Source organism: Talaromyces stipitatus, genomic scaffold, assembly GCF_000003125.1.
Source record: "Talaromyces stipitatus ATCC 10500 scf_1105507295515 genomic scaffold, whole genome shotgun sequence".
Classification (NCBI taxonomy): Eukaryota; Fungi; Ascomycota; class Eurotiomycetes; order Eurotiales; family Trichocomaceae; genus Talaromyces; species Talaromyces stipitatus.
This window is the reverse complement of record NW_002990118.1, coordinates 3003458-3031433: the sequence shown is the minus strand read 5'-3', so window position 1 is coordinate 3031433 and position 27976 is coordinate 3003458. Positions and strand designations below refer to the sequence as shown.

Below are 27976 nucleotides of genomic sequence, written 5' to 3'. Positions count from 1 at the left end.
TTTTTAAGGAACCAGTTCTTGCTTACTCCTCTCCACTTTATTTGGCCAGGAAGCCCCCGAAGAAATAGACTGTATCGTTCATATATCCGGCTAATATAACCATACTCTACGTCACTATTTCACCGCTTCCTTTTCTCGTATTGATTTAGTCAACAAGGACATGTAGCTCCGTACAATCGCCTATTACAGCCATGATATATTAAGGAACATCAATCTCCTGCAACCTATTCTCTAGCACTTCTGCCATGTGTTTCACTAACGGGCTAAGCTCGCTAAATTGCTTGAGAGTATCCAAGGTATCTTTGAGATATCTCCTGAGACTAAGTGGAAGAGGGCTTTGGAGGTGCAGGTTATCCACTGTCCAAATAGCTACCATGGACACGATAAAGAGGCTATTTAGATGCAAAATTTAAGAATTAGCCAAACCCAAAAAAGGAGGCTGTGACTTCACACAAACATACCTTGCAGAAAGCGACCATGACTTTGGGGCACACACCCGAACCGCGAAACTGGCCGTATCCAAGAAGTTTACAATCGATTCAATGAAAAGTGAAGCGTAGGAGAGTAGCTCGGAGTCAACACATTTAAGTACAATAGCGCGATATATCGCTGGCCAGTAGCTGGATATCTCGTATGCGTGACATTTCGCTCGGAGAAGAGCAGCATGCTGGTGGCGAGTGGCCATATCCTGGGACATTGAAAGCACGCTGAAGTGCGGTATTGGTGGCAAAGAATCTAATAACCGTTGCAGGCTGATGCCGTATTCCACAGAAGACGTGCCAGTTGGGTAGGCAGTGCATGACGCTCCTGTCGCCGAGTCGATGCACTTGTCTATCAATTGCTGTAAATGAAGTTCTTGGAAAAAGTGGAGGGAATCATGCTGCAAATGACTAGGGGGATCTGATGACGGAGTGGACCATGAGCGAGATGGGAACAATTCAGGAAGGATGTTCCAATACTTGTGTTTTGTAGGAAAGGGAATAGGGGAATGGGAGCGACCGGGTCGTGGCTGACTGTACGCTGCAGATAAATTTAAATGCATTGAAATCTCGCTGGCTTTATTATTAGGCACGTTATGTTGTGAAGGAAAAACAATCGTACACATATGGCTTACGGACCTTTCTATCATGTATATTGCCCAATAGAGACGCTGTATAAATTCGCAATCAATAGGCATCTCCGAAAACATGTTTCTGACTGCGAGTTAGCCGCATATGGCGCGTCTATTTTGCCCTCAAGGCTGCGTTTTCCTTCATAGTGGCTGAGATGTAAAACATACCTTCTAAGGAGGGACTGTACACGAAAAGATGCGATTCGGATATAGCCGTAGGATTGCCGTGGTTGCATTCGACAGGCAAAGTATATACTCAAGAGAACTAAACACTGAATACTGATCACGCTGTCCTCTTGGAGCACTATTGGAAGCATTGACAAGGCAACTTCAAAGTGGATAGACTCTGATTGTGCCGTACTCAGAATAAATGCAATTGATATAACAAGGAGACTTAAGCAGGACTTGGTCGAAGGTGAGAAACATGAGCTGTTCGTCTCAACGAGGTGATCGGTGATGCTTAGATGGATAACGGGGTACCACACGTGAACCCTTTCCGTGAATACGCGTATAATCCTATATGCGAGACTGACTTAGGGACTTTGGTCTTTTTTCTTCAATTGTTCATTGACATGTAACCTACTCGGTGACTTTGTCTTCCTGTAGTCGGAGAAGACTAAGTTCCATGGAAGTCACAGGAGTATATGGTGCGGCCTTTTCTAACTGATAGAGGAAGGCTGCAAAGTCTGACCGCAAACCAATTGTCTGCATCAGGGATTGGGATTTGATGCTGATCGGAGGAGCCTGTGGTTGAGGGTGCAGATATTCGGTGCGTTTCCAGAATGTAGGCGGATTCCCGAGGTTTTCAACCAATGGCGCAATATAATCCAACCTTTCTCGAATGCTGGAAAGTTCCTGGACGAGTCTGGTATGATATCATTAATCCACTCAAGAGATAGAAATTGAAGAGCACTATGCAAAGACGTACTGTGATGGCCTAGGATCCGAAGCTGGCTTATAGAAACACTCTACATCTAGGTAGGTGCAAGAGGAGCATTTGGGCTTGGCTTTGTCACATCTTCTTTTGCGCTCCCGGCATTGCTCGCAAGCGAAGAAGGCGGATCGATGGGCATTCATGGCCATACATACGATAAATCAATTGAATCTTGATCTCAGTAGTATATCCCATTCCAGTTTGTCTTGCCGCACAGAACAGTCGGATGATATAATGCTCTGACCTGTTTGAAGCTGCTTCTTCTTTCCTCCTAATGGAAACGTTTGCCTCGACGAAGCTTATCGTGCTAGATTAAGCGAGGTCTAATGGCTATGGTAACTAGTTTGTACGATTATGATTGGTCAAGTCATCGCGGAATAGCCCTCCTCTCCGCGAGGCCAACTTTTAACGTCGATGGCTATTCCATACCAATATTAGTTCATTTATTGTACTTAGTCTCTCAACCGTTGTTTCCTTCTCCAGGTCTTCCAGTGCGGAGAAATTGAGAAGCTAAGCATGGACCCGTCTCTCCGGTCATAGCATGGGAAATAATAAATGAGATACTGTCGGAACGTGAATATCAACCCTACGCGTTTCGGCACCGAATATTGGTTACAGTAGTCCGACGTGGCACGTGCGTGCCGCGTATTGTTGGAACTCAGATGAGCTAAGCCATTTTGGGATAGGACAAGATTTGCGTATCAAGAAATTTCGAGAATTGGCATCATATATCGACGCGATATTGAGCATTACAATCACCTTACAGCTATCCTCTAGAAGTTTGATTTGCACAAGTGTCGACTTTTGGTGATATCACTTCTATGGAATCTTGTATATAAAAACAGGTTCAAGACTCCTGGATAGCTGCTTAGAGGAGTGCCGGACAATAGACCTAGTTCCTTATACGTATATATTGTTCAGTGCTCGCCTTCGCTTAGTCATCGCTCTAGTAAACCAAATTTCCGACACGTATATATCTAGCTATCCGCCGTCCCCCTTGCTCTTGGGGGATCAGTCACAATATTAGGAATCAAGATAGCTTCATATTGTCAGGCTCATTAGGCCGCTTCGTGCTCGTGCCTTGCTACCGTTTATGCTTCATGATACGGACCGTAGCAAAGCCAACAGATACAAAGGTAGAAGCTCCACCCCATGGGGTCGAAAATCACATACGGTTGTCGGATTGGAGGGTTTACTCCGGGCCAATCCTGAATAGTAGTTTTACTAGGATGAGAAAAGAAGAAGTGACTAGCAAGATTGTGTGTATTGAGTTGTCTCCATCTCTGTGTATACATGAGTTTCCAAGCAGGGTTTATATAGACATTTTTGGCGGGGTGATTTGTGAGCTGTCATGAGGGGTAAACATGAGAACAAATTGAGCCCCTATACGGTGACTTCTGATTGACTGAGATGTACTTACTAGGTAGGTGCCCAAGCATTGCCCTAACGTGGCTAGTAGATCTTCGACAGAATCAAGACGATCTTTCTGACAACAGTCATCCGGATCTACCAGCCAGCATTATGTGTAACTCTAGTATCTATTTACAACCAAATGATTTGGGACTTGCGTCTATCATCGTCAAAAGAAAGATTTCACGACCAGTCGATGATCCAGCCGCGCTCATTCTGGAGGCCTGGTCACAGGATCTAATGACCGGCTCCCTGGTCATCATGGCCACGATCACATATGTAAACATACGATCAGGAGTACTACTGGACAAGATGATTTTATTAGAGGGAATGTAGCTGTTCAGCCTGAAATAAAGAGTCTGTCCCAGTAACTAAATTCCATCCACTTCAGTTGATCTTAGCCCAATGTATCACACTAACATTTTACCCTGGTATACGATGTTTGACTAGCATCTACTGAAGCCTACGAATCTATCTGAAGCGACTAAATTCTCTAACAATATGTCTACCAGTTCTCATGTAACAGTCTTGAGATGTTGCCAGCATTAATTCAAAATTATGCTGGATTTTTAGGGCCTTCCATGCAAAATATTTTCTTTGTTGGAGGTTCAGAGTTACCGTCGATGACCCTTCCCAGCTGTATATGAACTTGAACACTTAGCTTTCCTCTCTTCTGCCTATGCGATCATGGGAAAGCTTCGTGGTTGTTGTCAAACTCGCGTTGCTCCTCTGTTGCTTCCTTGTGTTCGAATGCCTGGGCTTTGCCTGTCATTTCCATGAAGGTGATGCTTGGCTTCCAACTCGAGCTCTTTCTTGCATCCTTAACTTCGCTATAAAGCTCGTCCACCTCTTCCAGCGTCAGACCTTTTGTCTCATAGATCATAAAGTAAACAAACGCTATGCAAAGGAAGCAGCAAGCAAACCAAACAAAGAAGATCTTGGATTGTAGGTTCGCATTCCCGGGCCCGTAGTTGACCAAGTAAGGCGTTGAAAAGCTTAATGCCCAGTTAAGGAGCCAGTTGGTCGCAGTGGTCATAGAGAGCGATTTGGCTCTGGTCTTGAGAGGAAATATCTCGCCGGTTACGACCCTGTATGGTTTTATTTTACCCACCGGTTAGAAAACCTGCCTCAAGAATGGGTGGGGAGACGATTGAAAGTAGCATGAGAATTGAGAGGAAGATTGAGCTCACCAAGCTATCGGACCCCATGAAGCTGCGAAGAAGAAAATATAGATACAGATAAAGGCAATTGCGGCTTTCTGAGCAGCCGCGTTGTTAACGATAATGTCGCCGACGCTGTCCTGGCTCGTGGTCGTAGTGCCGAGAATTGCCACCAGTAGCTGTGAGACCGTCATTCCAACAGCCCCCAGGAGCAGGACTGGTCGCCGACCCCATTTGTCAATTGTGTAGAGACCAGGGATAGTAGAACCGACATTCACACAGTTGATGATCAGGTTAATCACAAACTCGTTTTTCACGCCGGAGTTCTTGAAGAATTGTGTGCCGTAGTAGATGATAAAATTAATACCTGATAATTGCTGCAAAGCCTGCAGGAGACAGCCAGTAAGAAGCCGCTTTGCCAGATTTCCCCGGACACATTCACGGTAACCAGCATTCCCTAAGCTTATCTCATACTGATGGTTGGCTTGGATCTCCCCAAGCTCCTCGCGTAGGGCAGGATCATCCTCAGGCAGGCGACGAAGTCTAGCTAGACTTTTTACAGCGCCTTTGTAGTTGTCTTTTTTGATGAGATACCGAGGTGTTTCAGGGAGGAAAAGGACACCGATCACCAAAATAATCGCCCAAGCGAACTGGATTGCAATTGGGATGCGATAGGACCCGGAGTCATTTCGATCATGAGTCGCATTATTCACGACCGACGCAAGGAGAAGACCGACAGTAATTGCGAACTGATAGGAGCCTACGATGAACCCTCGGATCCATTTTGGAGCAGTCTCTGACTGATAAAGGGGAACTAAGTATATATCAACAAGCGTCAGTTCAGTTCTTTTCTGTCCTTTTTCCCGTCGCTTATCTATCCAACATATACAGAGAAGAGGGAAAAAAAATTATACTAACCCAGTGCAGAGATAAGCCCAACTCCGAATCCCGCAAAAAAACGTCCTGCAAGAAAGAGCGGAATGGCTGTTGCAGCTGTCTGTAAGGCGACCCCAAACACAAAGATACCGTTCGAGACAATCAATCCCCAGCGACGCCCAATGATGTCGCCCATCGGGGCAGCGCTAAGAGCACCGAAGAAGGTTCCTGCTGAGAGGATCGACACTATAGCTGACGCCTGACTAGATGTGATAGTCAATTTGCCGGTGCTGTCTCTATAGCCGGTTGAGAAAGTTTGAGACCAATAGGGCATAGCGATAACGCCGCTGATAGTGCCGGTGTCATAGCTAAAGCAATCAGCATGAGACCGAAGGCATCTTGTCCTGGACGTCGATAAAGACCGAACTCACCCATATAGAATTCCCCCGAACGCTACGAACCCGCTGATCAGAATTGCAGGCCACACCTTTCCAGCGCTTTCTTTAGGATTTTCGAATAGAAACCCCATTTTTTAGAGAATTGAAAGGAGAATAGGTTTTTGAGTGATAAGGCTTTAAGGAGGGAGCGGCGGCTTGATATTTATCAAGGGATAACAATAGTGTATGGGAACCTCTGTAAGTCACTCCCATTGGTCACAGCTAAACAGGACTTAAGAGCTCTAGGTGGCACTTAGCTGAACAATCTAGGTAGCGTGAACCCGCGGACGGGTGGATATCTCTCCGCGAAGTTGATCAAATTGATCATGGAAGAGAGAAAGCAAGCATTCGCAAACCAATCTGATCGGTGTACACGCGAAGGGGTGGAGATGTCCGCGAAATTGCTCACCGAAAGAGAGAGAAAGCAATCGCAAGTGGCTCTGAGGTAGAGTCCACCCGATGGCTCAGTCCTATCATTTGATGCGCTTGATTGAAAATGCTACGTGCTGTACGTCTATGTGTTGGGCGTTAAATCAGCCACGAGGTATGGCCTGTGTTACTCCGTATATTTATAGGATCCGCCTAACCTTCGGTGACAACGTGCCGATTGGAGAGAGTGGTGAAGGATATAATTAGCGAACTCCTCGCCCTCGTTGACTACCGGTCCTGCCTAGTCACCGATCCGGTAGATATCACGTACATTGTCCGCCAATCTCAATGCACGGAGATCTCGTGTTTCTCCATTCCCCGGTACGGAAACATGTATCAGGCATGGCATTATGGGAGGGTCTCCACGGGAAGCAGTGACATGCGATTTGTTCTCTTTGCCAATGCTACCGAGTTAACCGGTCTCACTGAGCGGTCGTTGATAATAAGGAGTGAGATGACACCAAACATGAACAATTATTTCTGATAACGTTGAATAATATAGTGGACTTCCTACGAACAATGTACAAGTGACTTCATACAGGCCTAACTAGGAGGCGATGCCTGATGGAAAGTTCTCTCCTTCAAAATGGTCCCCATTATGGCCAGTGAGGGACTTACTTCTGTCACGCTTCCGAAAAGCTGAACTGCTTTTTCCAAACTCTGCAGTACTCTAGAGGAGACTGCACTGAGCAGACACGGTGCCACTGATGCTGTTAGGGCTGCCATTGAAATTGTAAACACGCTATATGAGACGGTCGGTTAGCCAGTAAGAATTCCCTTCGATATTTTGATAGAACAATTTACCTTGCATATAATGTCCAGATATTGGGTTTGCATATGCTGACAGAAACAGCCGCACTTGCGATGAACTCAATGTAACTATCAAAGAAGCCCCGACAGTGAAGAAGGAGGTCATCACTGGCTTCGCCAGCAACCATTGCCTGATAGACCGCTGGCCAATATATTGAAACCTTGAATGCATAACATTGCGTATGCAGGAATTCCGCTTGCGCTGAACCACTTGGAGGGATTGGAACGCTGTTATCACGCCTGAGAGACAATTCATCTGGAAGAAGATCGTACCACTCCTGCAACTGCCGCTCGAGTTCTGCTGCAATTACGGGCGCATATGAGAATTTGGCTTGGGACAATCTTTGAAAAGACGATGTGCAACGTTGAAGCATCTTTCGCATCGCAATTTCCGCCATAAAATACGACAAGTCGTGGTGACGCAGAGCTTGTTCATGTATTATGCTTTCAGTTTCATCTCCGGTTGCCCTGACTGGGGGGAGAGATGGGTGCCAAATCCAGGTCTCGTAGCTGACTGGGACTGTAGTAACTGAATCCATACTCCAAATACCACTGTCGACCAGATTTAGCTGGACAGTGATCTCACTTTGAACTCAGTCAGCCAAACTCGATCTTTCTAACGCCATATTGTCTAATAGCAATTGTTGGAATAGGGGTCAGAACCTTTCAATCAAAAGGGCAGTCCAGTAGCAATTTCCAATAATTGATGACCGCGATAAATCATTCTCATCATTGGGTTGACTAGGATAGGCCATCAATATTAGACAAGAGCGTATTTCGCCTTCAAGTCTGGGCGCTCACTTTATCAGACTATCTTGAATTTTATGTGAGGCTATAGCCACCAAATCATGTGCTCGGCACGGCTGGGCGTGGCAGAGATAGTACACGCTAAGTAAAAGCAAACACTGTATGCTTCTGGTGCTGCTATCTGCCAGAAGGCAAGGGAGCATGTCTTCCGCTGCTTGAATGTATATGATTTCTGGGAGCTTCTTCTGCGCATGCGCAATCGACTCTTGTCTAGCCAGAGTACCTATAGCTAAAACGAGGAGAGCTAGGCAAGAATCTACGGAGGGCTGTAAGGGGGTTGATATCGCCTGCAGAAATTCATCCATGTAATCCGCATCAAGAATCGGATACCAAATATGGATATGTTCAGCAAACGCGTTTAAAAACCTGCATTCCCAAGACGCTTGATGTTAGTTATAGGCCAACCGCCAAAGAGATCAGTGATTGCTTTGCCACTTACTCTAATGCCTGAGAAAAATCTATCATCACAGCTGGGACACTGCACGGAGGAGAGTGATATAGTTGACGACTCCTTTCCATCTGCTCTAGCCGGGCCGGTAATGATTGATCTAGCTTGAGAAGCGCCAGGAATGACTGGTTCTTGATGGTCATGATCGGGAACCCGGTCAATGGATCCTGGTCGTCAAAGAGATCGCCCTGCAATTGCTCCTTGATTAAGCACGCACGCTCGTAAGCTCTGGGTTCTATGAGCCGGGTGATGTGGTCCAGCTGTTTCCAAATCCTCGATAATTCTATTGCAGAACTGAAATCTAGATTAGAAACTGACCGAGTGTTGGCTTGGTGCGGCGCGGTACTTCACTCACAGGGAAGGAGGGTCTGGGTTTCCTTCGTAGAAACAGTCCTTGCTCCGGTGCATACAGAACGAGCATTTAGGCCGCTGGCCATCACATTTTGTCCGTCTTTCTCGACACGTATTGCAGGCCAGAGGACTCCGGTGTCGCTGACCGTTCCGCGGCAAGTGACGCTTAAGACTCATGGACTTTTTACATTCGCCTACAGAATTTTTTCCTTCACGAAGGTTCAGTGTCTGTACTGTAAGTACAATGTGATGTCGTTATCTTTTGTAGGGTCTTTCCAGGTGTCCCAAAGACCAACATGGGAAAGGACAAGTACTGCCGATTCTCGAGAAGGCCGGCATCCCGAGCTTAGACCCTTGGCCGATGCCAATGTTCGCCGTCCAATTGCATGTAAGGAGGCGGCGGGTCACCTCGTTTCCAGAATGTTTCTAAAATACGGGGAAACCTGGTTTCTGGTGCATTCTCTCCGTATTGCGGCTGGGAATCAATCTGAAAGGGAATCTTATGGAGAAGCACGGACGCTGTACGGAGTAACAACAACCACAGAACTCATTTATGGAGTCTTGTAACCAATGAGGGATGCTAGAAATTCAGACCCCGCGATTCCCGAGGTGCGTCTGATGCTGATGGCGTGCTTTGTCAGTCGAACATTTGCATGGGTTAGAATCCACGCGATAATCTACACGCTAGTGCTCCGTTATTTTCCCGGTCCTGTCAATTTCTGATGCATGGGCGCGTTGTTTACCGGAGCACGATGGTCCGATGGAGGACCTCGTTTCTTGCTTCCGAATTTCACAAGTGAACCGGCCACATTAACGGGGATGGGAGCTTTCGCTCGTCACGAGACAACGCTAAATGCACGCCTCGATGGGTTAGATGTTGGGAATATCACCTCACATCACATAATCACCTTTGCCAGCTATTTACATCCATACTAGATCATCTAGTATGCGCGCAGCTTTTTGGTCTAGTTGGTCAAAAGCCCAACATTAGATAACCTCAATTCTAATATTACAATTGGTGGCTTGTGGAAATATCTCAGCGCGGGAATGGGATATAGTTTATCCGTGCGCTATAGCGTACGGAGGATTAGTCGCAATATTAGGAATTCGGTATTACTGGCTCAGTCAGCTTGTTGGATTAGCTGTCCTCATTAGATCGCAAGATCTAATGAAGGTAAACCAACACCATCCTAAGGAAGGATTGGGATATTTCCCAAGTAAAGCGTGGGATCTCGTGATATAGTTACAGTTTATAATGAGGACATCTAAGTAGATGATCGACGCTTATATTGAGGTACCTAACAAGCTCTGGCTGGCCGGAGTAAGTAATTAGTGCTACGTCACACGACTGCTGCGGACTTTAGCGAAAACTCTGTATATTTGGCAGGGATAGATTCTCATTCTGTAGGGTGACCTCCCAATTAGGGAAATATTCGCTTTTCCAAGCTCATTTTTGAGATTTTGCCAGCGTGGGAATAGATAATGCCCCTCAAGAATAAATAACACGCATAGTTAACGGGCATGCAAGTGTTTCACAGCTGAACAGCAGTTTTCAAGTTTAGCATCCATATCCAAGGCAGTGTGTTTTCCATCGTTACATACTGCAGTGTATCTCTTTTCCTCTCATTGTACGTGTCTATGCGGATCTCTCCGGATAACAATATTTGACTTATGCACAATTTGCAATGCTCACTGCACTTTTCAATGGTGAGATCTTGCGGTGGACGCCTTGAAGCGTGCGCTCATCGGTAAACATTAAGTGATTTCTGGAGTCTGATGTGAGTCCGATCAGTTCAGTGAGCTTGTTCATCCTACACCCAGGGAATAGGAAGTAACAAAGTAATTAGAGACTAGTTAGAAACAGAACTAACCTAAGGGGTGCATTCCTTGTTGTAACATCCGCCGGGAACTGAGTTTATCGAGCACAGTCTTGAAATCGTCTAGGATAACGGTGTCACAAAGGCATTTGAAAATAAAACACAGCTGGTGATTTGCTCCCTTTCAGCATGTTGTTTTGTCTAGGTGACAAAAGAAAGAAATCTCTCACCTTCCAGAAAGGATTGATTCCCAAGGTCGTAGTTACCCGCAACATTCCAGTCACGCTCAAAATATCAAGAATCAGAAATGCAATTGAGAGGCCCATTGATGGCAACATGAAGCCAAAGTGAGAAGATTCACGAACGAGATCAATGATATCAAAATTACAATGCGTCTTGACCACCTAAAAGAAATTACATGTCGTAAAGATCCACTAGGGGTCACTGGACAGCCCAATATATTAGCCCATAAGACTAGACGTAGAGAAACAAGAAACATATTCCCCTCCGTTGTGATCATACCGAAATAGTGCTTCCAATGGTCGCAACTCTCGTAGAAAGCGGCATCAATGTTGTTGAAGTAGGCAAAGTTGGCGAAAATTTCAACTCCCCAGTAGGGTTGGGCTAGGAACACGGTCCCAATATAGGCGAGTGACAACCATCGTGCCATGAAGGCCTTGTTTTTCATCCATGCGATCACATTATGCAATGACCAGGAGATGATCAACCCAATCGCTGTAGATGCCAAATACCACCAGTACGCTTGTTCTGGGACGAAGATGAACGTTCCATGAGGCATGGCCCTCTTTGATTAGTATAAGGAAATTTTTATACTGTTATTCGCTTATATCACTGCGCTACAAATGGTACTATTTGGCCAAAGAACGACGTAATTGTCGATAGTGATTGTATTGCAATTATGTTACGCTGAGACAGAAAATTCGACCAAAATATGCCTATATCAACCGTACAAATAACCCCCCTTCCTCTCTCTCACTGACGGGGTCTTGTTCTTCACCCATAAAACCTTGTTGCAAGAGCACCACATTTCAAAGGAGAGCAGAACACAAGAAACGATAGTCCAATGCGGCAGAATTTAGATAAATCAAAGAATACCTGATATGCTCCTGACGTGAAACCCTTTCCCATCACGAAGAGAAGTTGGTCACCTCTACATGCTCAGAGACTCCTTCTACCTTGGATGTATGGGGCGTTATGTCACCCTGCGCGGCGGCCACGGCTCGGCTGAAGAGTCGAGGAGCGGTCTTGCTTGCGTAAAGCTCGTCCATCTTTTCAAAGGAAATACCCTGGGCATTTTCGTCAGCCATAATCAAACGGTTTTTCTTCTCAAGTGGTCTCGCCATACCTTAGTCTCAGGATAGAGGTACCATCCCCCAGTGGCTGCGATCGACCCTGTCACGAAGAAGATAAATCCAACTTTACCGCCCAGGTGGCCTGCATCAGTACTAATCTGTTGAGTAAACAAATCCATCGTTAGTGCCGCAAACTTTTGAGACTTTTGACATGGATTAAGAGAGTGCGTGCAGTCATACCATGTATGGGACTGTAAACTGCATGATGAGCCCCCACAACGCGTTGGTGATGGTGACGAGGCCTTGAGTCGTACTTCGCAGGCGAGCTGTAGCAATTTCCGAAGCCAACACAAAGCCTACGGCTCCAATGGAAAGCTGATATATGATCGCCCAGATATAAATGAGGACAACAATACCCCAGCTTGCTTTCTCTGGGTTTGGGATGCAACCCAAAAGACCAATTAGTAAAAGTGCGAAGCACAGAAAAAATTGAGGATTCACTATCATCGTTCGCCGACCGACGGTTTCGGACAGAGGAAAGGCTAGCATGCTAGATAGCAACATCACCACATAAAGGGCAACGGACGCATCGAAGTAATCTTTTATCCCAATCAATTCCAAGAAATATGTTGCGTAGCCGATAACGAAGGTGGCTCCAATCATCTGCTGTCCGCTAGCGGCAAAAACTGCAGTAAGGGTCCTCTTGAGATTAGCGCGGTTAAAGCATTCAGCTTCAGTAGACACATCGATGCCGAGAAACCTGTAGGAGCCCTCAGCGCGGCTATCACGGGTGGAAATCTCTCTTTCGTTTTCCGACTCCATTCGGCGAACTTCTGCTGTATAGAATGCCTCATTCTTGAAGCCGTATATTGTCTGGAGAGATATCAGGGCCTCTCTGTTCTTTCTCTGCCGCACCAGCCAGTACGGAGACTCGGGAAAGAAGAACCAACCAGATAGGAGAATAGCTGAGCGAGCAAAATGGAAATTAAAGTAAGAAAGTGATATACTAGAACAATATAGGAGGAAAATCATGGGCCTTACCCGGAAAGAAATACATTGCCACTATCGGTAACCACCATTGCCTGCCATGGTCACTCAATATGTTTCGACCAAAATGAGAACAAATGCTCGAACTTACCATTTGCCACTTAAGTGACTACTGCCCCTAGCCACCACGGCTCTAAGAATAAGATCAGCAACAAGTTTCAATATGACGGGGAAATACCAAACCGACATTGCAAACTGTCCGAAGACAATGCTAGTATTGAAAAAACACAGGAAGAAACCCCGAAGTTCCGGTCGACAAGTTTCACCAATCCATAGTGGAGAGATGGTGAACATAATCCCAATCGCGATACCTAAGCCTGCATCAGTAACAAAAGTAGTAGATTTTAACTTAATCAGCGCTCCCAGAACCCATACGAACCATTGACACCTCGACCAGCCAGGTGCACACGCCAATCAGTTGCCAGCTGCTGGAGAATGACACCTGCGGTGGAAATGATGGAGGCAACTAAAATTCCTGGTTTCCGCCCGAACCTCTCAAGCAGTGGAGCGAAGATAAAGGTGGCAACTATTTCGCATGCAGGAGCGATCGAGCTCCAAGCGGAAAGGTAGTGAGCAGGAATTAGGAAGGAACCGTCTGGCTGCGAATATCCAAATCGTCGTTGAAATTCCGGCAAAGCAGCTAGCTGACCTCCGGCCACAATATCGAATCCTTGCATGACAACCCCGCTAGAAATCCAGAGACCTAAAGGTGTGCCTCCTGTCAATCGCGACCTCCACAAGGGCTTGCAGGAGAACTTACACCACAAGCAGAACCGCCTTTGCGAAAGGAGCATGCGCCATCTACGAGACGGTTCAATCACTGAGTAGTCGACCCTTTTGCATGTTAGTGATTTCACCATCAAGGAGAGATTGGGACGCGGATAGAAGCTTGCCCATTGATCTCAATCTCTGCAGCGCTCTCCATTTCTTTGCCTATGAAGATTCTCGTAGAGTGCCGGTGTTTACCAAGTCAACGTGATGAGGAAACAGAGCTACCATGGTGTTATTTACCCCGCCTATATATCTAAGTAAAATCCGGGGAAGTCGGGGTGGCTCGGGTTTGCTGAGGATGCGAACCGTTGGGCCTTCGAGGTAGGTAGAACGCCCAAGAGAGTGGCGGAAATTAACTCGGCATCATGGATCGGAGACTCCGGACTGAGTTTAAAATTTTTCCCGCGGAGTCCAGCCGGTCTCCGCGAGAATAACAGGGATATCCTGTTGGATTGTACGTAACAATCTCAAGTGGTATATCTCAACGTATCATATTATGTATGCAAAAAGTATGGAATCCTTGATCCTTGTTGTCCTTGTTCTTGTCTCTAAGTACAGTCCAGGTGGAAGATATCCCCTATTCGGTGGATCAGTGTGTGGCTCGCTCTTATTGGCTGACGATCAGCTTAGCTAATCCAACATGTCCCAAAATAGTTACCTTTTCGCAGGAGTCAGAAGTGAAAATAATACGCTAATTTGCACTAATCTGCTAGCTGCAGGTCTAGCGTGTAAAGTTGGGTACTCAGATTACCCTAATTATTACTAGGCAACTTTAGTATCCTACTTTCAGCTTATCCCGCCTTTCAACAATTCTTTGCTTTTGCCAATTTGAAGCTATTCCCACCAATTTGATATTATTATACGGAGCTATCTGTATAGAGTATAGCAAATATCTCCTTTTCTACATCGCTTTTCTGTCAGTTTACTAACAACATTGAATATTAAGGATTTGATCGCCGCTGATACGCTCTACGCTGTTTCCTACGCCGATTCATACATTTCTTTTGATCAAGATGGCAAGGGAGGAATATTCAGTGGAAATCCGCGCCCAAATCGTGTCCTTGGTGATGATTGCAAAAATGAAGCCTCAAGACGTTGCTACATTACTTAATATCCCTCGCGTGAGCGTTTATCAGATTATACAACGCGCTAAAGAGCATGGATATGACCCTACGGTTAATCCTCGTATTGAGCATGAGCACGTCGCTAATAAAGAGTGTAGTGGCCGCCCCAAAGTGGTTACTGAAGCTATTGAGGCCTCAATTATCGCAAGTGTTACTAAGGATCGAGCTGGTCGTGAGAAGTCTGCTGAATATCTCGCTTATGAAGCCGGTATTTCTGAATCTTCTGTTCTGCGTCTTTTAAAATTAAATTCTTTTAGTAAATGCAAGCTGTTGGTTTAGCTACGTCCTGATAACACGAAGCACAGGATTACGCAGTAAGGCTATTCCAAAGAACCCATGAGCCTGATAATATTGATGTTATTCGAATATTATGACTGATCCCCAAAAAGGGAGGCGAAGGATAGTTACATGCAGGTAAAGGGGATATCCCCAGGGAACCGGAATAGCTAATATTCCGGTGTTGATACTCAACACCTGGGGATTCCCGTACACACACAAGCCAACTTGGAAACCTGGTCTGACAGAAGAGATGAAACAGGCAAGATTCGCATTTGCTCTTTAGCATCAACATTGGACCCTTGAAGATTTTAAGAATATTATATGGACGGATGAGATCTCTGTCGTCCTAGGCCACCGGCGAGGCTCCAATTGCGTATGGCGCAGGTCTTTTGAATGCTACGATCCTACTGTTATTCGCCGTCGTTACAAGGGTGCTTGCGAATTTATGTTTTGGGTTGCTTTTCCTATGATGCCAAGGGTCCCTGTCACATTTATCAAACGCAGAATGCAGCAGCAGCAAAAAAAAGCAGAGAAAGAGTTAGAAGTTATCAATCGAGAGCGTGAGAAAGTAGCTCGAGAAGAATGGGAATTGAATGGTGCCTTTTCAAGGCTTCAATTACGCCCCCGTCCTGGCCGGAAGCCAACATTTAGATTCACTGCGAAAAATGGAAAGCTAGTCCGGAATAGCAAGGGTGGCATTGATTGGTATCGTTATCAAAAGGTCTAGTAATTCCCATACAAATGTGATTCTAAAGCTAATATATATAATAGGAAGTGCTTGTGCCAAAGCTGCTTCCTTTTGCACAGGAATGTAAGCGCTCTAGGCTAGACACGATTGTAATGGAAGATAATGCCCCTGCGCATGCCCATTTCCACTAAAAAGAGATTTACTCATTCCACGACGTGCAGCGCCTGCTTTGGCTTGGTAATTCCCCCGATTTGAATGCTATTGAGCCAACGTGGTTTTGGCTCAAGAAACGTACAACTCTCCGAGGAGCACCTGGTGACCGAAAGACAGCAGTTGGAGTATGGGAAAAAGCATGGGAAAGGCTTCCCCAGCATCGTATCCAAGCGTGGATTGAGAGGATCCCTTTCCATATACAAGAAATTATCCGTCTGGAAGGTAAGAATGAGTATCCGGAGGGGCGTCCCCAGGGTGACGTACGCTCACGTTGCCGGCGCAAAGGCATGCTCTCATTCCGGGCATATCTAGAGGATGAATGGGAGGGCTTGGAACAGTCTTAAAAATGTCAAATAAGGCATCTAGATTGCTGGACGGCTTGGGAATTCTTGTTTGTATATTCAATATTTTGTATCTACATCGATTTATAGTAATTTTGGTGTATTGCTATATATCATTAAAACACTAGCGTTGTGTATTATTCTTGGTATTATTATCACTTTTGACTCCCACCTCCATAATAGTTACTGGCTAACTTACACATCTCGATGGAGACGATGTAACTTAAGCAAAGTAGTCGTAATTATATTGAGGTACCAGTTCACAGAATATACGAAAGCCAAACTAGACACTCAGAATATCCCACTCGCTGATCTTCTTCCAAAAAGAAAGGCCCTCCCTGGACTGTGGCAGGCAGTAGTCTGGTAGACGCCGATTCGCGTACGTCCAGAACGAGTACATAGAGATCCACACTGATGAAAGTGGTTATCAAGGCTACGTTGGCAATTCAATCATGGTTCTAGTGTTCAGCAAACAGATGACAAGTGTGTGTGTGTGTGTGTGTGTGTGTCATTGTTAAAGGGCCGTAGGTAGTGATTAATCACTGCCTACCCATTCCCTAGTGGGACAAAGGCTGCCAGGGGGTAAGCCCTGGGTGTCAAAAGCTAGTTACAAGAAGTGACTCTTTGGCGTTTTTACATAACTGCCGTGGTCAGATGGTTGGCCTCAATATATGGAGGCTGGATGTTGCTGCCAGCTGCAGTGGTCCGCCTCCTCCCCATCATCGAATCTGGCCCGTTCAACTCTGATAGTGTGACGGCTAAGCAGGACGCTATTCAGAAGCAGCTTCGATTTGATATTCCTGAAGCAACGGAGCCGGAGGAACGTTGTTCTGAAATAGGGTTATGGGACGAGGGTAAAAATGTTGGAACGCAATACGCTATCCCTAATTGGGAATCCATCATACTACTAACATGAAGAAATTTCGAGAACTAGGTTCACATACTGACGAGATATAGACATCCAATCAGCTCTATATGGCTATATCTAGAAGGTTCGACTGGATGTCATCTCATGATCTAGTTTGTACAGGACCTCACATATAAAAGAGGTCAACATTCCTGACAAGTTTTGTATTAGAGAGTGTGCATCAATACATAGAAATTCTCAACTCTAAGTTCTTATTATTTGCCTATATTCCGTATCCATCCTAGCGTAACCGAGCTCCAACAAAAAAGCTTGGTCACGTGGTCACGCGATAATGTTGGATATTTGATACGCTAATCCTAATCCGGATGTACTTACTAATATTTGAATCCTCGGAAAAGCAACATATCCGCGAGAACAAGAACGCCAAAAAGCAGACTACATTTTGGAGTCAGGATTGTTATTTATTCCGTAAATCCGTGATATTTCGCCACTGCGTTTTGTATATAAAGAGGATCAGGATGTGTATCTAGAGGGGATTTGAGAGGACGTGCAAATCAGATTCAATTATTCCTCACCCAAATTGTTCGCTCCTATCAGAGCCTAACCCCGTTCGGACTAGTACCTGAAGATTCCAATAGACAACATATCAAGCCCCTGAGATAGCTCTATGGTGATAGTTTCTTCCTTCTTCCTTTATGCTTAGTTTTCTTGTTCATAGATTCCAATTTGATATTGTGTAATGGAGCTGGGTCAATAGAGTAAGATGTATAGCATAGAAGACTAACAAGACATGAGCTGAAGAGCCGAAACTAATCTACAAGGGAGCAAGCCTATATTTATATCTGCGTAGGGCCTGCTCTAGGGCACGCTTCCTGACGGACCATGCCTGCTACATCTGTACAAAGATCTTAAACTGTCGGTTTATCTACGTCTAGGTCGCTAGCACTAGTCACGTAGAACAGCTATTCCGACGAGCTGACGAGCCTGATCAATATGGTATGGAATTCCTGATATTGATGACTGCCCCCTGTGACATTTGCTCAGGCCTAAACTCTAGGGTAGCTCATCTTCAAGAAACTAAGCATACAGAAAAGAAGGAGAAAGGAAGAATCTGTGTGTGAGCTCGCTACAGCCCTTTGTAAGCGCGTATCGTCTCGTCGGTGCCTAAATAGGAAGTCGTAACAACAAAGGGATATCCCGTTGTACGGCCAGCTAGGGCTTAGGGCTCAACGAGACCACGGAGCGGCACTACAAAGGACCGAGCTCACACGACAGCGATTCTTGCAGCCGTCACACCCCCCAGGAGTAAGGGGGACGGGGGATAGCTAGCTACATATAAACGCGGCACGCACGTGCCGCGTTGGACTAACTGATATCCAGTGCCGAAACGCGCTAGGTTTGATATTCACGTTCCGACATAAACAAAAGAATACAACAAACCCATCAACAAAGCCTTTGGTGAAGCTATTCCCAAGGCGTGAAACTCATAGAACAAAGGTCCTCAGAGGTGTCCTTGGTGTCGTAAACCCTCACCGCCTCTGCTTGCTTGGTGGTGCCGCTGCCTAAGGCAGACCTCTGAGTCAGATCCGTGACATATTGATTGGGCCCTCACAGATAGAACTTAAGATGAAAGAAAAGAAAAATAAAGAAAAGAAAAGGGACATTGTTGGAACCGCGGTGAATCCCAATGGCGATTGTTGGCATGACACCCCATGGAGATTTGACGGAGAGCAACGTCGAATTAAGCTCAATGGGGGAGACTCAGCAAACGGTTTGACGGCATGATCCGGGCCTTGTTTGGCGTAAGGTTTTGAGCCTCATAGTATTTAGATAGTTTATTTTCACCCCTCGGAGTCTTCCTCGGGATAACGAATTTGAACCCATTTTTGACTCCATATTAGTGCTCCCTTCGTGCAGAGCAAGCCTCTTCGTAAGACCACGGTTTGGGGATTGGTCTTCGTGTTCCTTCCCTATAAACCAACAGACATAATAAATTTAGTGATGATTTCTTAGCTTAGGTGCTAAGGAGAGTGTCGTGGATCTGACTCGGTGTTGTAGTTTTACCGTCAGAGACTGCCTTAGACAACTATTCTTGCACACGGATGCAGGAGCGGGTAAAGGAAGCGAGGTTTCACAACACTAAGGATATCCCTAAGAATAGCTTCATCCATGAGCCTTTGTTGCAGGCTTTGTCGGGAGACTCTGAGAGGATTTTGGAGGCATGCTCAGGCATAAATACGGGCCTGCTCTCCTGTAGATAGTTTCTAGTTCCCAGCTCACGTCTTGTTAGTTTCCTATGACATACGTTTTACCCTGATTTCCTAGCTCCGTTACATGCAGGACAGAGAGCAAACCCGGTCTTTATAGCTTGTACTTTTTTCAGGGCATTGCTGCTAGTACCTAGTTGGAATCGGAGGCTGGAGAAGATGGCGTAAGAGTCCATCTTCTTGGCAGCGTGGTCAACTAGGAGGCGCTGTGACGGTCATCAATGAGGTTATTCGCAAAGTCCGGTTGCGTAGTCACTTGCTAGGGTAACGTAGGAGGGTTCATGATTCCGTCACGTGGTCACGACACAATACATCTTGTTTGCAGATAGCCTCATGTTCCTAGCTTTTTCTTTCTTTCTCCATGTTTGGTTTTCTTGTACTTAGCTTCCAATATGACTGTTGAATGAGCCCTCACAGGCGCACGAAGAGGCAGTGATCAGGGAGAGATTGTTTGGCATCAGGTGTGAGCTTTTTATTTGGTGGTTTTGTTTGATGTGCATCAGTAGCTGACTTGACCGGGTGAGGCTTGGTGACTGTTGTGTATGAGGACTGAGCAAGACCAGAGGGGGAGGTGAGGGAGGGGGTTAAGGGGGAAGGGGGACAGGGACAGGATTAGGGGCTGGGGATGGTTAGTGGGGGAGAGAGTAGGAGTGATGCCACTGATGAAGGCGTTGAAGTGGCGTTAAGCTACAGCAGCTATGTCATCGCTAAGAATAGCGAGGGCTTTCTGCTGGTGAGGGCCAAAATTTCTACTGCTAGAATCGCCCAAAACTAACATTTCTCGAAAAAAATACATTCCAGTGCTGGCAAATTCTACTGCTAGAATACTGGATGATGTCCTTGAGGAGATCAGAAGCTAAGACCTTGGGCGAGGAGTTGCACTCTTGTGATAATGTGCTACAACCACAAGCTAAATTACTTCTCCCAGGTTACCTCGCCAGGCCTTTAGCTGACGGCCTTGATCTACTCCTCGAGACTCTCTATAAATCGTTGACGAATATCCTTGCAGATTTGCACATTGTTCATCGCTCGTTCTCTCGAGTCCTTCGCCCGTCGCTCCAACCATTCTTTCCGGTCCTTAACGAACATATCATACCTCTCCCTATGCTGTGCCAACTTCTCTATCTTTTCCAAACTCAGCTTGGAAATCTCCAGCTCAGACAAATCCGGGGCGGGAGGAATAATCTCGGGCTTCCGGGGGAGACGACTCGCCACGGGTAGGATTTCTAGCTTGGGACCCGGCAATGTTTGGTACCAGTAGGCAGTGGTGGACCAGTCGTCGCGAAGGTGGTTGGCATGACCAGATTCCAAAGTGACTTTGATCTTCTTGCTAAATCGGACCGGATCGGCCAGATGCCAGCGATAGCTAACCTGGTAATTAGGCACGTCTTCCTCGTGGATGATGGTGCCGCAAAATGGGTAGGCATTCTTTTGCATACCCCAGCCTTGGGAGAAGTAATCCTCCCCTCCCGTGCCATGCATGCTGGGCGGCCATGTGTCATCATCAATGAAGATCATATCATCCCCTTCGCCCCACCAAGTCCCCTGAAAGTGGAGGACTGAGTGGTTACAGCCGATGTAGTGACCAGCGCCCTCGGTTTCCAGAATGATATAGTTATCTTTGCCGTCCAGATTCTTGACCTGCGTCTCCAGACTATTTGTCTGAATACCAGACGGGGCCCATCCGTTGGTTGGGTTCTCCCGACGCCAATGGGCGTGAAAGTACAGCGTGTCCTTAGGAAGGGGCTTGGCATACAGCTCGTAATCAATGTAGAAGTACTGAATGTAGGCCTCATCGTTCTGGTTCTCGATCTCGATGCGAGCACGCTTGTTGAATGGCATTGTCAGGTAGCAGTTGAAGGCGGCTGCCCCGCCAAATTTCTTCTCCTCTGAGGGCTTTACGGATACAGTGAATGGCAGCGACTGGAAATTCGCAGCCATGGAGTGGCCCAGACAGAAGAAATCACCGATCGGCGCGAGCACATTAGGAGTTTCGGAATCGTCCCAGTACATTTTGATGAGCACTTTACGATAGTAGTCAGGGTCGTTGACTTCGTAATTGAGGCCGAGGGCGTTATGAATCTCCATCATGGCCACCCCGGACTTCGAATAGGGGATTAACCCGGGTCCCAGAATCTGTCTGCACGTCTGGACAAACCACAGATGCGTGATGGCACCAGGGCCCTCCAGATCAGCGAGCAACATCGTTTCACCGGGCAGGACCACAAAGGCATCTTCGTTCAGCCCGCTCTGATCCCAGCTAGAGACCCGGGCGCTACGGGAAATTCTGCGTGTGGTAATATCCGCAAGGAGGTGGTTTCCAGAAGGGGAATTCATAGTTGGATGGCACACAGAGCGATGTTGAGATACGATGAAGGGGTGTCGCTTGTTTTTTTTGGTTCGGTGGTAAAATTGGAAAGAAAGTGAACGCTTCGCTGGACATTTCTTATATTTTTCTCAATCGCAAGCACAGACTAAAAGATCCTTCACCCTCAGCAAAGGTTATTATGATTCTCAAGTTTTGTGTGGAGGTCACCCAAGGAACCACATTTGTTGAATACCAAGGCAGTGTCCGCGGAATCGTGAGAACACTCCGCCCTGGTTAAGTCGTCCGAAGTTTCCGCGATGACTTTCCCCACCGATCTTGCGGGGGCTGACTTATAAATGCTATGTACGGAGTACCCGTGCAGCCCCGCGCGGTCTTCTGATACTACTCCGCAACTCTGCCAACTAAAGGAAACTATCGATTGATGTTTCAATGCCGCCTGTCAATATGGTCAAGGCCCGGAAGAGATTGATTCTCGCCTGCGATACTTGCCGGTCGAAAAGGACTAAATGCGACGGTCTGAGACCCTCGTGCAATCCCTGCCAAGTGCGCGGACTGGATTGCTTCTATAAGGAGCTTCCCTCCAGCCCTGCAAACAAGTACGTATACCCCCTTCCTAAAACATGATTCGATTATTGAGACACCCGCTGCGTGTCATCCTAGGATCGAATCGGAATTAGCCATCGTGAACCAGCGCCTGGACTACATTACTAGTCTGCTCACAAAGCAACCGAAACCGGTGCAGGAAGATCAAGAAGATGCGGCCGCGCTCAGCTCCCATGAAGATTCTCCATTTCGACTGCTCGCAACCAGGTCTATTATGGTCGTGTTGGATCTCGAGCCTGATTTCCCCCAAAACCTCATCCGGCTTGAGAGAATCAACTTCCTCATGGGCTCAACGAACAGCTCCGACGCGCGATTTTTCTTCGTTTCCCACCAGCAGACCGTGACTGCATTGGCTGCTTTTTCGGAGCGCATTCATGCCTATTATCCCATTCTCGCATCAAACTTCACAGAGGAATACTTCCGGGTTCTGTCTGAGCCTCTCAAGCCATCATCCCGGGCATGTTTAGTTCTTCTAGTGGCTGCTGTCGGCTGTGCGGTGGCACACGATCCCACATCCGACCGGGAGAACCCGTTCTTCGCAACTGCTCTCTCATCATTGCCGCTGGTTGTTGCGGAATGCTCTCTAGTTACTGTCCAATGCCTGATCTTTTTGAGCATTTATTACGCTTGCCTTCTCAAACCCTGTCAGGCTCATGACTACTGCCTAGTGGCGTCCTTTAAGATTCAGAACCTCTTTAAAAGGTAGGCGACTACTGCAACAATTACGCGGATTCATAATCACCATGCTTATTGTCATCAAGTGGTCTACAAGGCACGGACCCTGAAATGCTGGAATTGACCTACCGATCGTACTGGGCGGTTCTGTTACTGGAAAGGCAAGTCGTTTGCAAAGGATAACCAGTCGGGAAACTCCCCGATGCTAATGATGGTCTCATAGCGAACTGAGCGTCCAGCTCGATGTTGCCAAGAGCGTCATCTGGGATCTCGATAACTATGTTCCACTTCCGAACTGTCTTCATACATGGCAATTCCCTTCCGAAGAACTGTCCACCAGTCCAGGTAGTCATTCCCCAGCGAGCGCAAATTCAGCTCGCAGCACCAGGCCAGACCAGGCCCAGTCATTCTTTCTAGCCGAGATAGCGATGCGGCGAATGCTGCACCGGTGTAACTCCGCAGTGACGCTGGGTCCAACAGGTCAATCAGCGTATGCGCCAGGAGTTGCCATAGAATTGGAACGCCAATTAGACGAATGGTATGATTATCTGCCGGATAGCATTCGGTTCCCCAGAGACTCTAGTCAACATTGCGCAAATCGCATTGGGTCACTATCGAACTTCCTCCGTGTACAGTATTACTGCTGCAAGTTGTCCATATACTGGCCGGCTGTCTACCAGGCAATGCAGGATGGTGTAGTCGAAGGCCAGCTGCTCAGCCACTGCCAGCGATTCTTTGACTCTTACATCCAACTGATGCCTAGCATCACATTTGCGTTCCACAACTGTCTAATTCACAAATGGACACTTTTTCTGAGGTAAGCCTCAGACTAGCCATCGTGCTGCGGCTCGCCTCACATCAGATACTTACTCAGAAAACAGCATATTCATTACCACCATGGTGGTTTTAAAAGCCACAGAAAATTCTTGTCTGACCAATACCAGTCCTGACCTACTTCACGAGTGTCTTTTCTCGGTTACTACAGCAGGCTGGGGTTCAGAAATCAATAGTCCCTCCTTGACAATCATGCAACAGACGTTGAGTCAACGGCTCCTAGACTATAAGAATTGTAAAGAATATGATTGTGAGGTCACGTGATCACTGACAATTGTTGGATATTTGATACGCTAATCCGTGAATCCTCGGAAAAACAACATATCCGTGAGAATACGAGCGCCGAACCCAGGCTTGGAAAGACTACCTACAGGCCTACATTTTGGAGTCAGGATTGTCATTTATTCCATAAATCCGTGATATTTTGCCACTATGTTTTGTATATAAAGAGGATCAAGATGTTCGCTAGAGAATTGGGAGGAGACGTGTACAACAGAGTCAATTATTCCTCACCCAGATTGTACGCTCCTATCAGAGCCTAACCCTGTTCGGACTAGTACTAAAAGATTCCAATAACAATTCCGAGGCTAATTGTAAGTCTCAACCTCTGATTCGTATGTAACTAGAGAAGTAGACAAGCAATACACAGAGATTCAACGTATCGAATCATCTCCTTATCAAAACCTACAGGCAACTGATCAACGATCACTATTACTGGACGATAACAATCCTCTGTGACTATACGACCCATTCATTATTTCTTTACAGGAATCAGTCCTACTCTCTGCCAAGAACGGCGCGGTAGACTTCGAGTGCATATTCATGGAGTTTTGAAAGGGCCGACGTGATTTTGCCTCGAGAAGCAAGAAGCGTACCCACCTGGCTCCCGAGTTTCTCGTGGTGCAAGTAATATCGAAGCTGTGTGACATCACGTGTTACTTCTAAATCCTTTGGAGTAATAGTAATTGGGATGGGGATAATGTTTGCTTCTGTCTATTCAATTTGAGTAAACTATGTCTGGAACCTCCGATAGTCACCGATTGTATAGCGAGCCTTTACTTATCACCGAGGTCCTCTTATTGCCCAACGTCCTGATGGCGGGTGTCTTGGTCCTCGTGGCAAACCTGAGCTCAATATTCAAAAGCCTGCCTGCTACCCTCGTTAGTCGACAGTCAGTAGATCCTTACATCGATACAGGCCATCCCACACCCGGACCTCTTCGAATGACGCGCTGTGTTCGCGCCCTGTAGCAAAAGCTGAGACTTTTCTTCCGGACCTGTAGTATCCAGAGTACACAGTTGTTGTCAATGCGAACCGATCATTTGCGTAGATTTCAACAATATCAGCATCGAAGATAGCGCGGAGACGCAGTTTTTCTAGCTGCGATTCGTCCACCATTTTATCAGGCTGAGTGTAAAAGAGTGTGAATTTTCCTTTCTCTGGAAACGTGCTGATCTCTGGATTGGCGGTCGACGCGGATCGATCAACTATTATGGCCCCTTCCACAATAGAAAAAATAATAGACAAGCGAACCAAAGAGTTCTTCTCCGATTCAATACAAAATCCGACGGTATCGCAGTTACAGCCGACGGAGATAATGGCTTCTAGCTCCCAGCATGGGGTTTGGATAGTGCAAATTTCGTCATGACGCAGTGGGAAGCGGGGAAGACAGAAAGAGCCGCGCTGGTAGGTGTGGGAGCAGTCGTCTCGGAGCAGCATGAACTCGGAGATTGGGCGAATTCCAAAGGTGTACAAAGATGTTGAACCACCGGGGTAATTCATTATCTCCACGTTAGAGATTTCTGAAAGTTCGGTGCAAAGTGCCCCTGTGACGTTGTCCAGGCACAGAAGGAACAACTCGCGTGGAATACACATAGCACCGTTCCAGCCTTTCTGGCTGGCATAGTCGCAAGTGATGTCCTCTTCCGGTATCCAACCGTGCATGATGCGTCTCCCAGATGTAGGATCAATGAAAGAATTTGCGGCGTACAAGGAGCCGTGATCGAGGTACCCGCCGAGCTTGTAATGAAATTCCACTCCATTGTGCTGCATAGTGAGGTCTCCAAACATCCACAACAAGGATCGAACGGTTCTCGTTGGCCCACCTAGAGGTTGTCGGTGGTCTTTAATATGATCCCGTTCCACGTCTCCCTCAGCTCCTAGAATCAAACACTGTCGCGTCGTCGATTCTATCTCGAGAGTCATGAAGTTGGCACACTCCCAATTTATCCCATAGTTCCCTGACCAATTTTTCGACTGCTGAAATCTTTCTGGCAAACTGACTAAAGGGCCTAAATACTCCCAATGAGTCAAGTTGTCTGGGCACACAGCATACAGAAACACTGTTGGCCCTGCGCCCTGAACTCCACCAGAAACGATAGCATAAAGTGAGTCGCGTCCTTGGAGCTCATCCATTGCTGGCCAAGCGGCAATATAAGGGTCTCTGAACCCTGTCACTTGTACACCGTCGGGCTCACCTTTCAAAATCGGATTTTCTGATGGCTTGCTCCACGTCCTCCCATTATCGCTGGAGACGGCCATGGCTAGACCAGCAGCACCTCGCGGATATGGAGGTGTGCTCCAATGAAAAGGCAAATGACAGACCGAGGAGTAGAAGACAGTGAGGTGTCTTTCAATCGTACCCTCCGGTGGTACGAAACAACCTGTGAAAACTCCTTCCTTGTCATATTCCTGATCAGGCTTCAGGGTCGGCTGGTAGGTCGAACGGTTCCATTGGAGTAGATCAGGGCTGGTTACATGGCCCCAGGACATATTTCCCCATTCAGTTCCTCGTGGATTACCTATTTCACAAGCGCGACTCAGTTGTTCGCCTTTAATTCACGGTGGGAAAGTCGCTGGGCTACTCACATTGGTAAAAAAGATGGTAACGCTTGGATTTGGGGTCATAACCAGGGGCGCAGGGGTCATTTATCCAGTAAGGTGCTGTGATGTGGATAGTTGGACGAACAGTGGTGCGGCTTCCACGATCGATCATCATGACGGACTCGTTCTAAGAGATCCTAATCTGGGAGACTGAGGCAACGAGAATTGAGATATAAGCGTCTTCATTTTATGTCCTCTCTGTTATATTGTCCATCATCGTCGTTCAATATTGGAAATTCACTAGTAGCTATTTTGCCAAGTCATGGAGAAGCTGAGAAGAGTAGTTCGAAATTTGACTGCACTACTCCATATTTTTCATGTGACTCGGTTATCGCGGAGTACATGGGAAACTCCGCGTTGCTACTAGGGATGGAAGATGGGTCTGGGGTTTGGTGATTACTGTATTCTGTTGAGATTACACCCCGGAATCAGCGTAACCACCAAGGGAAAGTAGGTGAGGTTACTTTCGATAATGCAATTTCGTAGAAAAGCTCCTATTCCACTACTGTACGCAAGATATAGTGTATGATTACCAATCCTGACTGTAGAACTAGAATTTCTAGTTTGCCCAGCGCCATGGTGTGTATAAAGAATATATATCTGCAGTCTTCCACTTCCAAGCTCTCATACGCCTCATACTGGGGTATCAGGTCTACAGACATGATCGCTTAGCTGTACGACTAGTTTCAAGTAACATATATAACTTTGTTAAGATATAAAGGTAATCAAAATGATCATTTGTGTGGAATACACGAGTGGCCAGCTGGATGTCGGTTAGGCTTATTGCAATGGCGACTGAATAATGAGAAGCCAGCCTTTCTAGCGATCATTTAGGCTACGGTTCACCAGACTGGACACCGTCACAGTTAGATAGTAACAAGCAGGAACTCAGACATCTCCAAAAATCCCAGCACTGATAGTACGGTGTCTCCTCCTACCACTACCGCTTATCAAAGGACACTAAATCAATCGTTGGTGGGGCTGGCTGAGTTTATGGCAGTCTATACGTACCGCCTTGCCAAAATTTGGTTTGTTTTGTAAAGTCTCTTCTTGCCACGGGTAAAATATTCGGTTATTTCGCCTCCTCATCTTGTTAGATAAACCGGATATCCAGCAAGACAGTGTCAGATAATTCGGATATCCGGAGGCAG

At 46.5% G+C, this 27976-nt stretch overlaps 9 protein-coding genes across 9 annotated transcripts, besides 6 other annotated features; 2 read left to right on the top strand and 7 right to left on the bottom strand.

The window, feature by feature from the left end:
• Nucleotides 1–199: 199 nt before the first annotated feature.
• On the bottom strand, nt 200–2188 carry TSTA_051660 (uncharacterized protein; the record flags this gene model as incomplete). The annotated part of the gene is made up of 5 exons (XM_002485637.1): nt 200–392; nt 462–1052; nt 1280–1627; nt 1695–1976; nt 2040–2188. 5 exons carry the CDS (start codon nt 2186–2188, stop codon nt 200–202), a joined length of 1563 nt encoding a protein of 520 aa, XP_002485682.1.
• Nucleotides 2189–4140: 1952 nt separating this feature from the next.
• On the bottom strand, nt 4141–6020 carry TSTA_051650 (hexose transporter, putative; the record flags this gene model as incomplete). The annotated part of the gene is made up of 4 exons (XM_002485636.1): nt 4141–4543; nt 4646–5429; nt 5534–5859; nt 5923–6020. 4 exons carry the CDS (start codon nt 6018–6020, stop codon nt 4141–4143), a joined length of 1611 nt encoding a protein of 536 aa, XP_002485681.1.
• Nucleotides 6021–6826: 806 nt separating this feature from the next.
• TSTA_051640 (uncharacterized protein) lies at nt 6827–8950 on the bottom strand (the record flags this gene model as incomplete). The annotated part of the gene is made up of 5 exons (XM_002485635.1): nt 6827–7099; nt 7162–7752; nt 7969–8340; nt 8414–8716; nt 8778–8950. 5 exons carry the CDS (start codon nt 8948–8950, stop codon nt 6901–6903), a joined length of 1638 nt encoding a protein of 545 aa, XP_002485680.1. The 3' UTR covers nt 6827–6900.
• A 2024-nt stretch (nt 8951–10974) lies between these two features.
• On the bottom strand, nt 10975–11389 carry TSTA_051630 (uncharacterized protein; the record flags this gene model as incomplete). The annotated part of the gene is made up of 2 exons (XM_002485634.1): nt 10975–10994; nt 11113–11389. 2 exons carry the CDS (start codon nt 11387–11389, stop codon nt 10975–10977), a joined length of 297 nt encoding a protein of 98 aa, XP_002485679.1.
• A 118-nt stretch (nt 11390–11507) lies between these two features.
• On the bottom strand, nt 11508–13751 carry TSTA_051620 (MFS alpha-glucoside transporter, putative; the record flags this gene model as incomplete). Its single annotated transcript, XM_002485633.1, has 8 exons — nt 11508–11897; nt 11957–12061; nt 12144–12868; nt 12945–12985; nt 13042–13083; nt 13138–13261; nt 13330–13637; nt 13711–13751. 8 exons carry the CDS (start codon nt 13749–13751, stop codon nt 11739–11741), a joined length of 1545 nt encoding a protein of 514 aa, XP_002485678.1. The 3' UTR covers nt 11508–11738.
• A 983-nt stretch (nt 13752–14734) lies between these two features.
• Nucleotides 14735–15154: a mobile genetic element.
• On the top strand, nt 14735–16369 carry TSTA_051610 (uncharacterized protein; the record flags this gene model as incomplete). Its single annotated transcript, XM_002485632.1, has 4 exons — nt 14735–15053; nt 15430–15845; nt 15896–15961; nt 16034–16369. The coding sequence occupies 4 exons, from the start codon at nt 14735–14737 to the stop codon at nt 16367–16369; spliced, it is 1137 nt and encodes a 378-aa protein (XP_002485677.1).
• Nucleotides 15354–15848: a mobile genetic element.
• Nucleotides 15896–16249: a mobile genetic element.
• Nucleotides 16370–16849: 480 nt separating the features above from the next.
• Nucleotides 16850–16875: a microsatellite.
• A 1988-nt stretch (nt 16876–18863) lies between these two features.
• Nucleotides 18864–18892: a microsatellite.
• Nucleotides 18893–20063: 1171 nt separating this feature from the next.
• Nucleotides 20064–20152: a sequence feature (C-rich).
• Nucleotides 20153–20446: 294 nt separating this feature from the next.
• On the bottom strand, nt 20447–21838 carry TSTA_051600 (uncharacterized protein; the record flags this gene model as incomplete). Its single annotated transcript, XM_002485631.1, has 2 exons — nt 20447–20464; nt 20519–21838. 2 exons carry the CDS (start codon nt 21836–21838, stop codon nt 20447–20449), a joined length of 1338 nt encoding a protein of 445 aa, XP_002485676.1.
• Nucleotides 21839–22274: 436 nt separating this feature from the next.
• On the top strand, nt 22275–24206 carry TSTA_051590 (C6 transcription factor, putative; the record flags this gene model as incomplete). Its single annotated transcript, XM_002485630.1, has 5 exons — nt 22275–22426; nt 22491–23135; nt 23195–23269; nt 23332–23925; nt 23990–24206. The coding sequence occupies 5 exons, from the start codon at nt 22275–22277 to the stop codon at nt 24204–24206; spliced, it is 1683 nt and encodes a 560-aa protein (XP_002485675.1).
• A 513-nt stretch (nt 24207–24719) lies between these two features.
• Nucleotides 24720–26940, bottom strand: TSTA_051580 (uncharacterized protein; the record flags this gene model as incomplete). Its single annotated transcript, XM_002485629.1, has 4 exons — nt 24720–24935; nt 25009–25091; nt 25130–26743; nt 26811–26940. The coding sequence occupies 4 exons, from the start codon at nt 26938–26940 to the stop codon at nt 24720–24722; spliced, it is 2043 nt and encodes a 680-aa protein (XP_002485674.1).
• Between the last annotated feature and the right edge of the window lie 1036 nt (nt 26941–27976).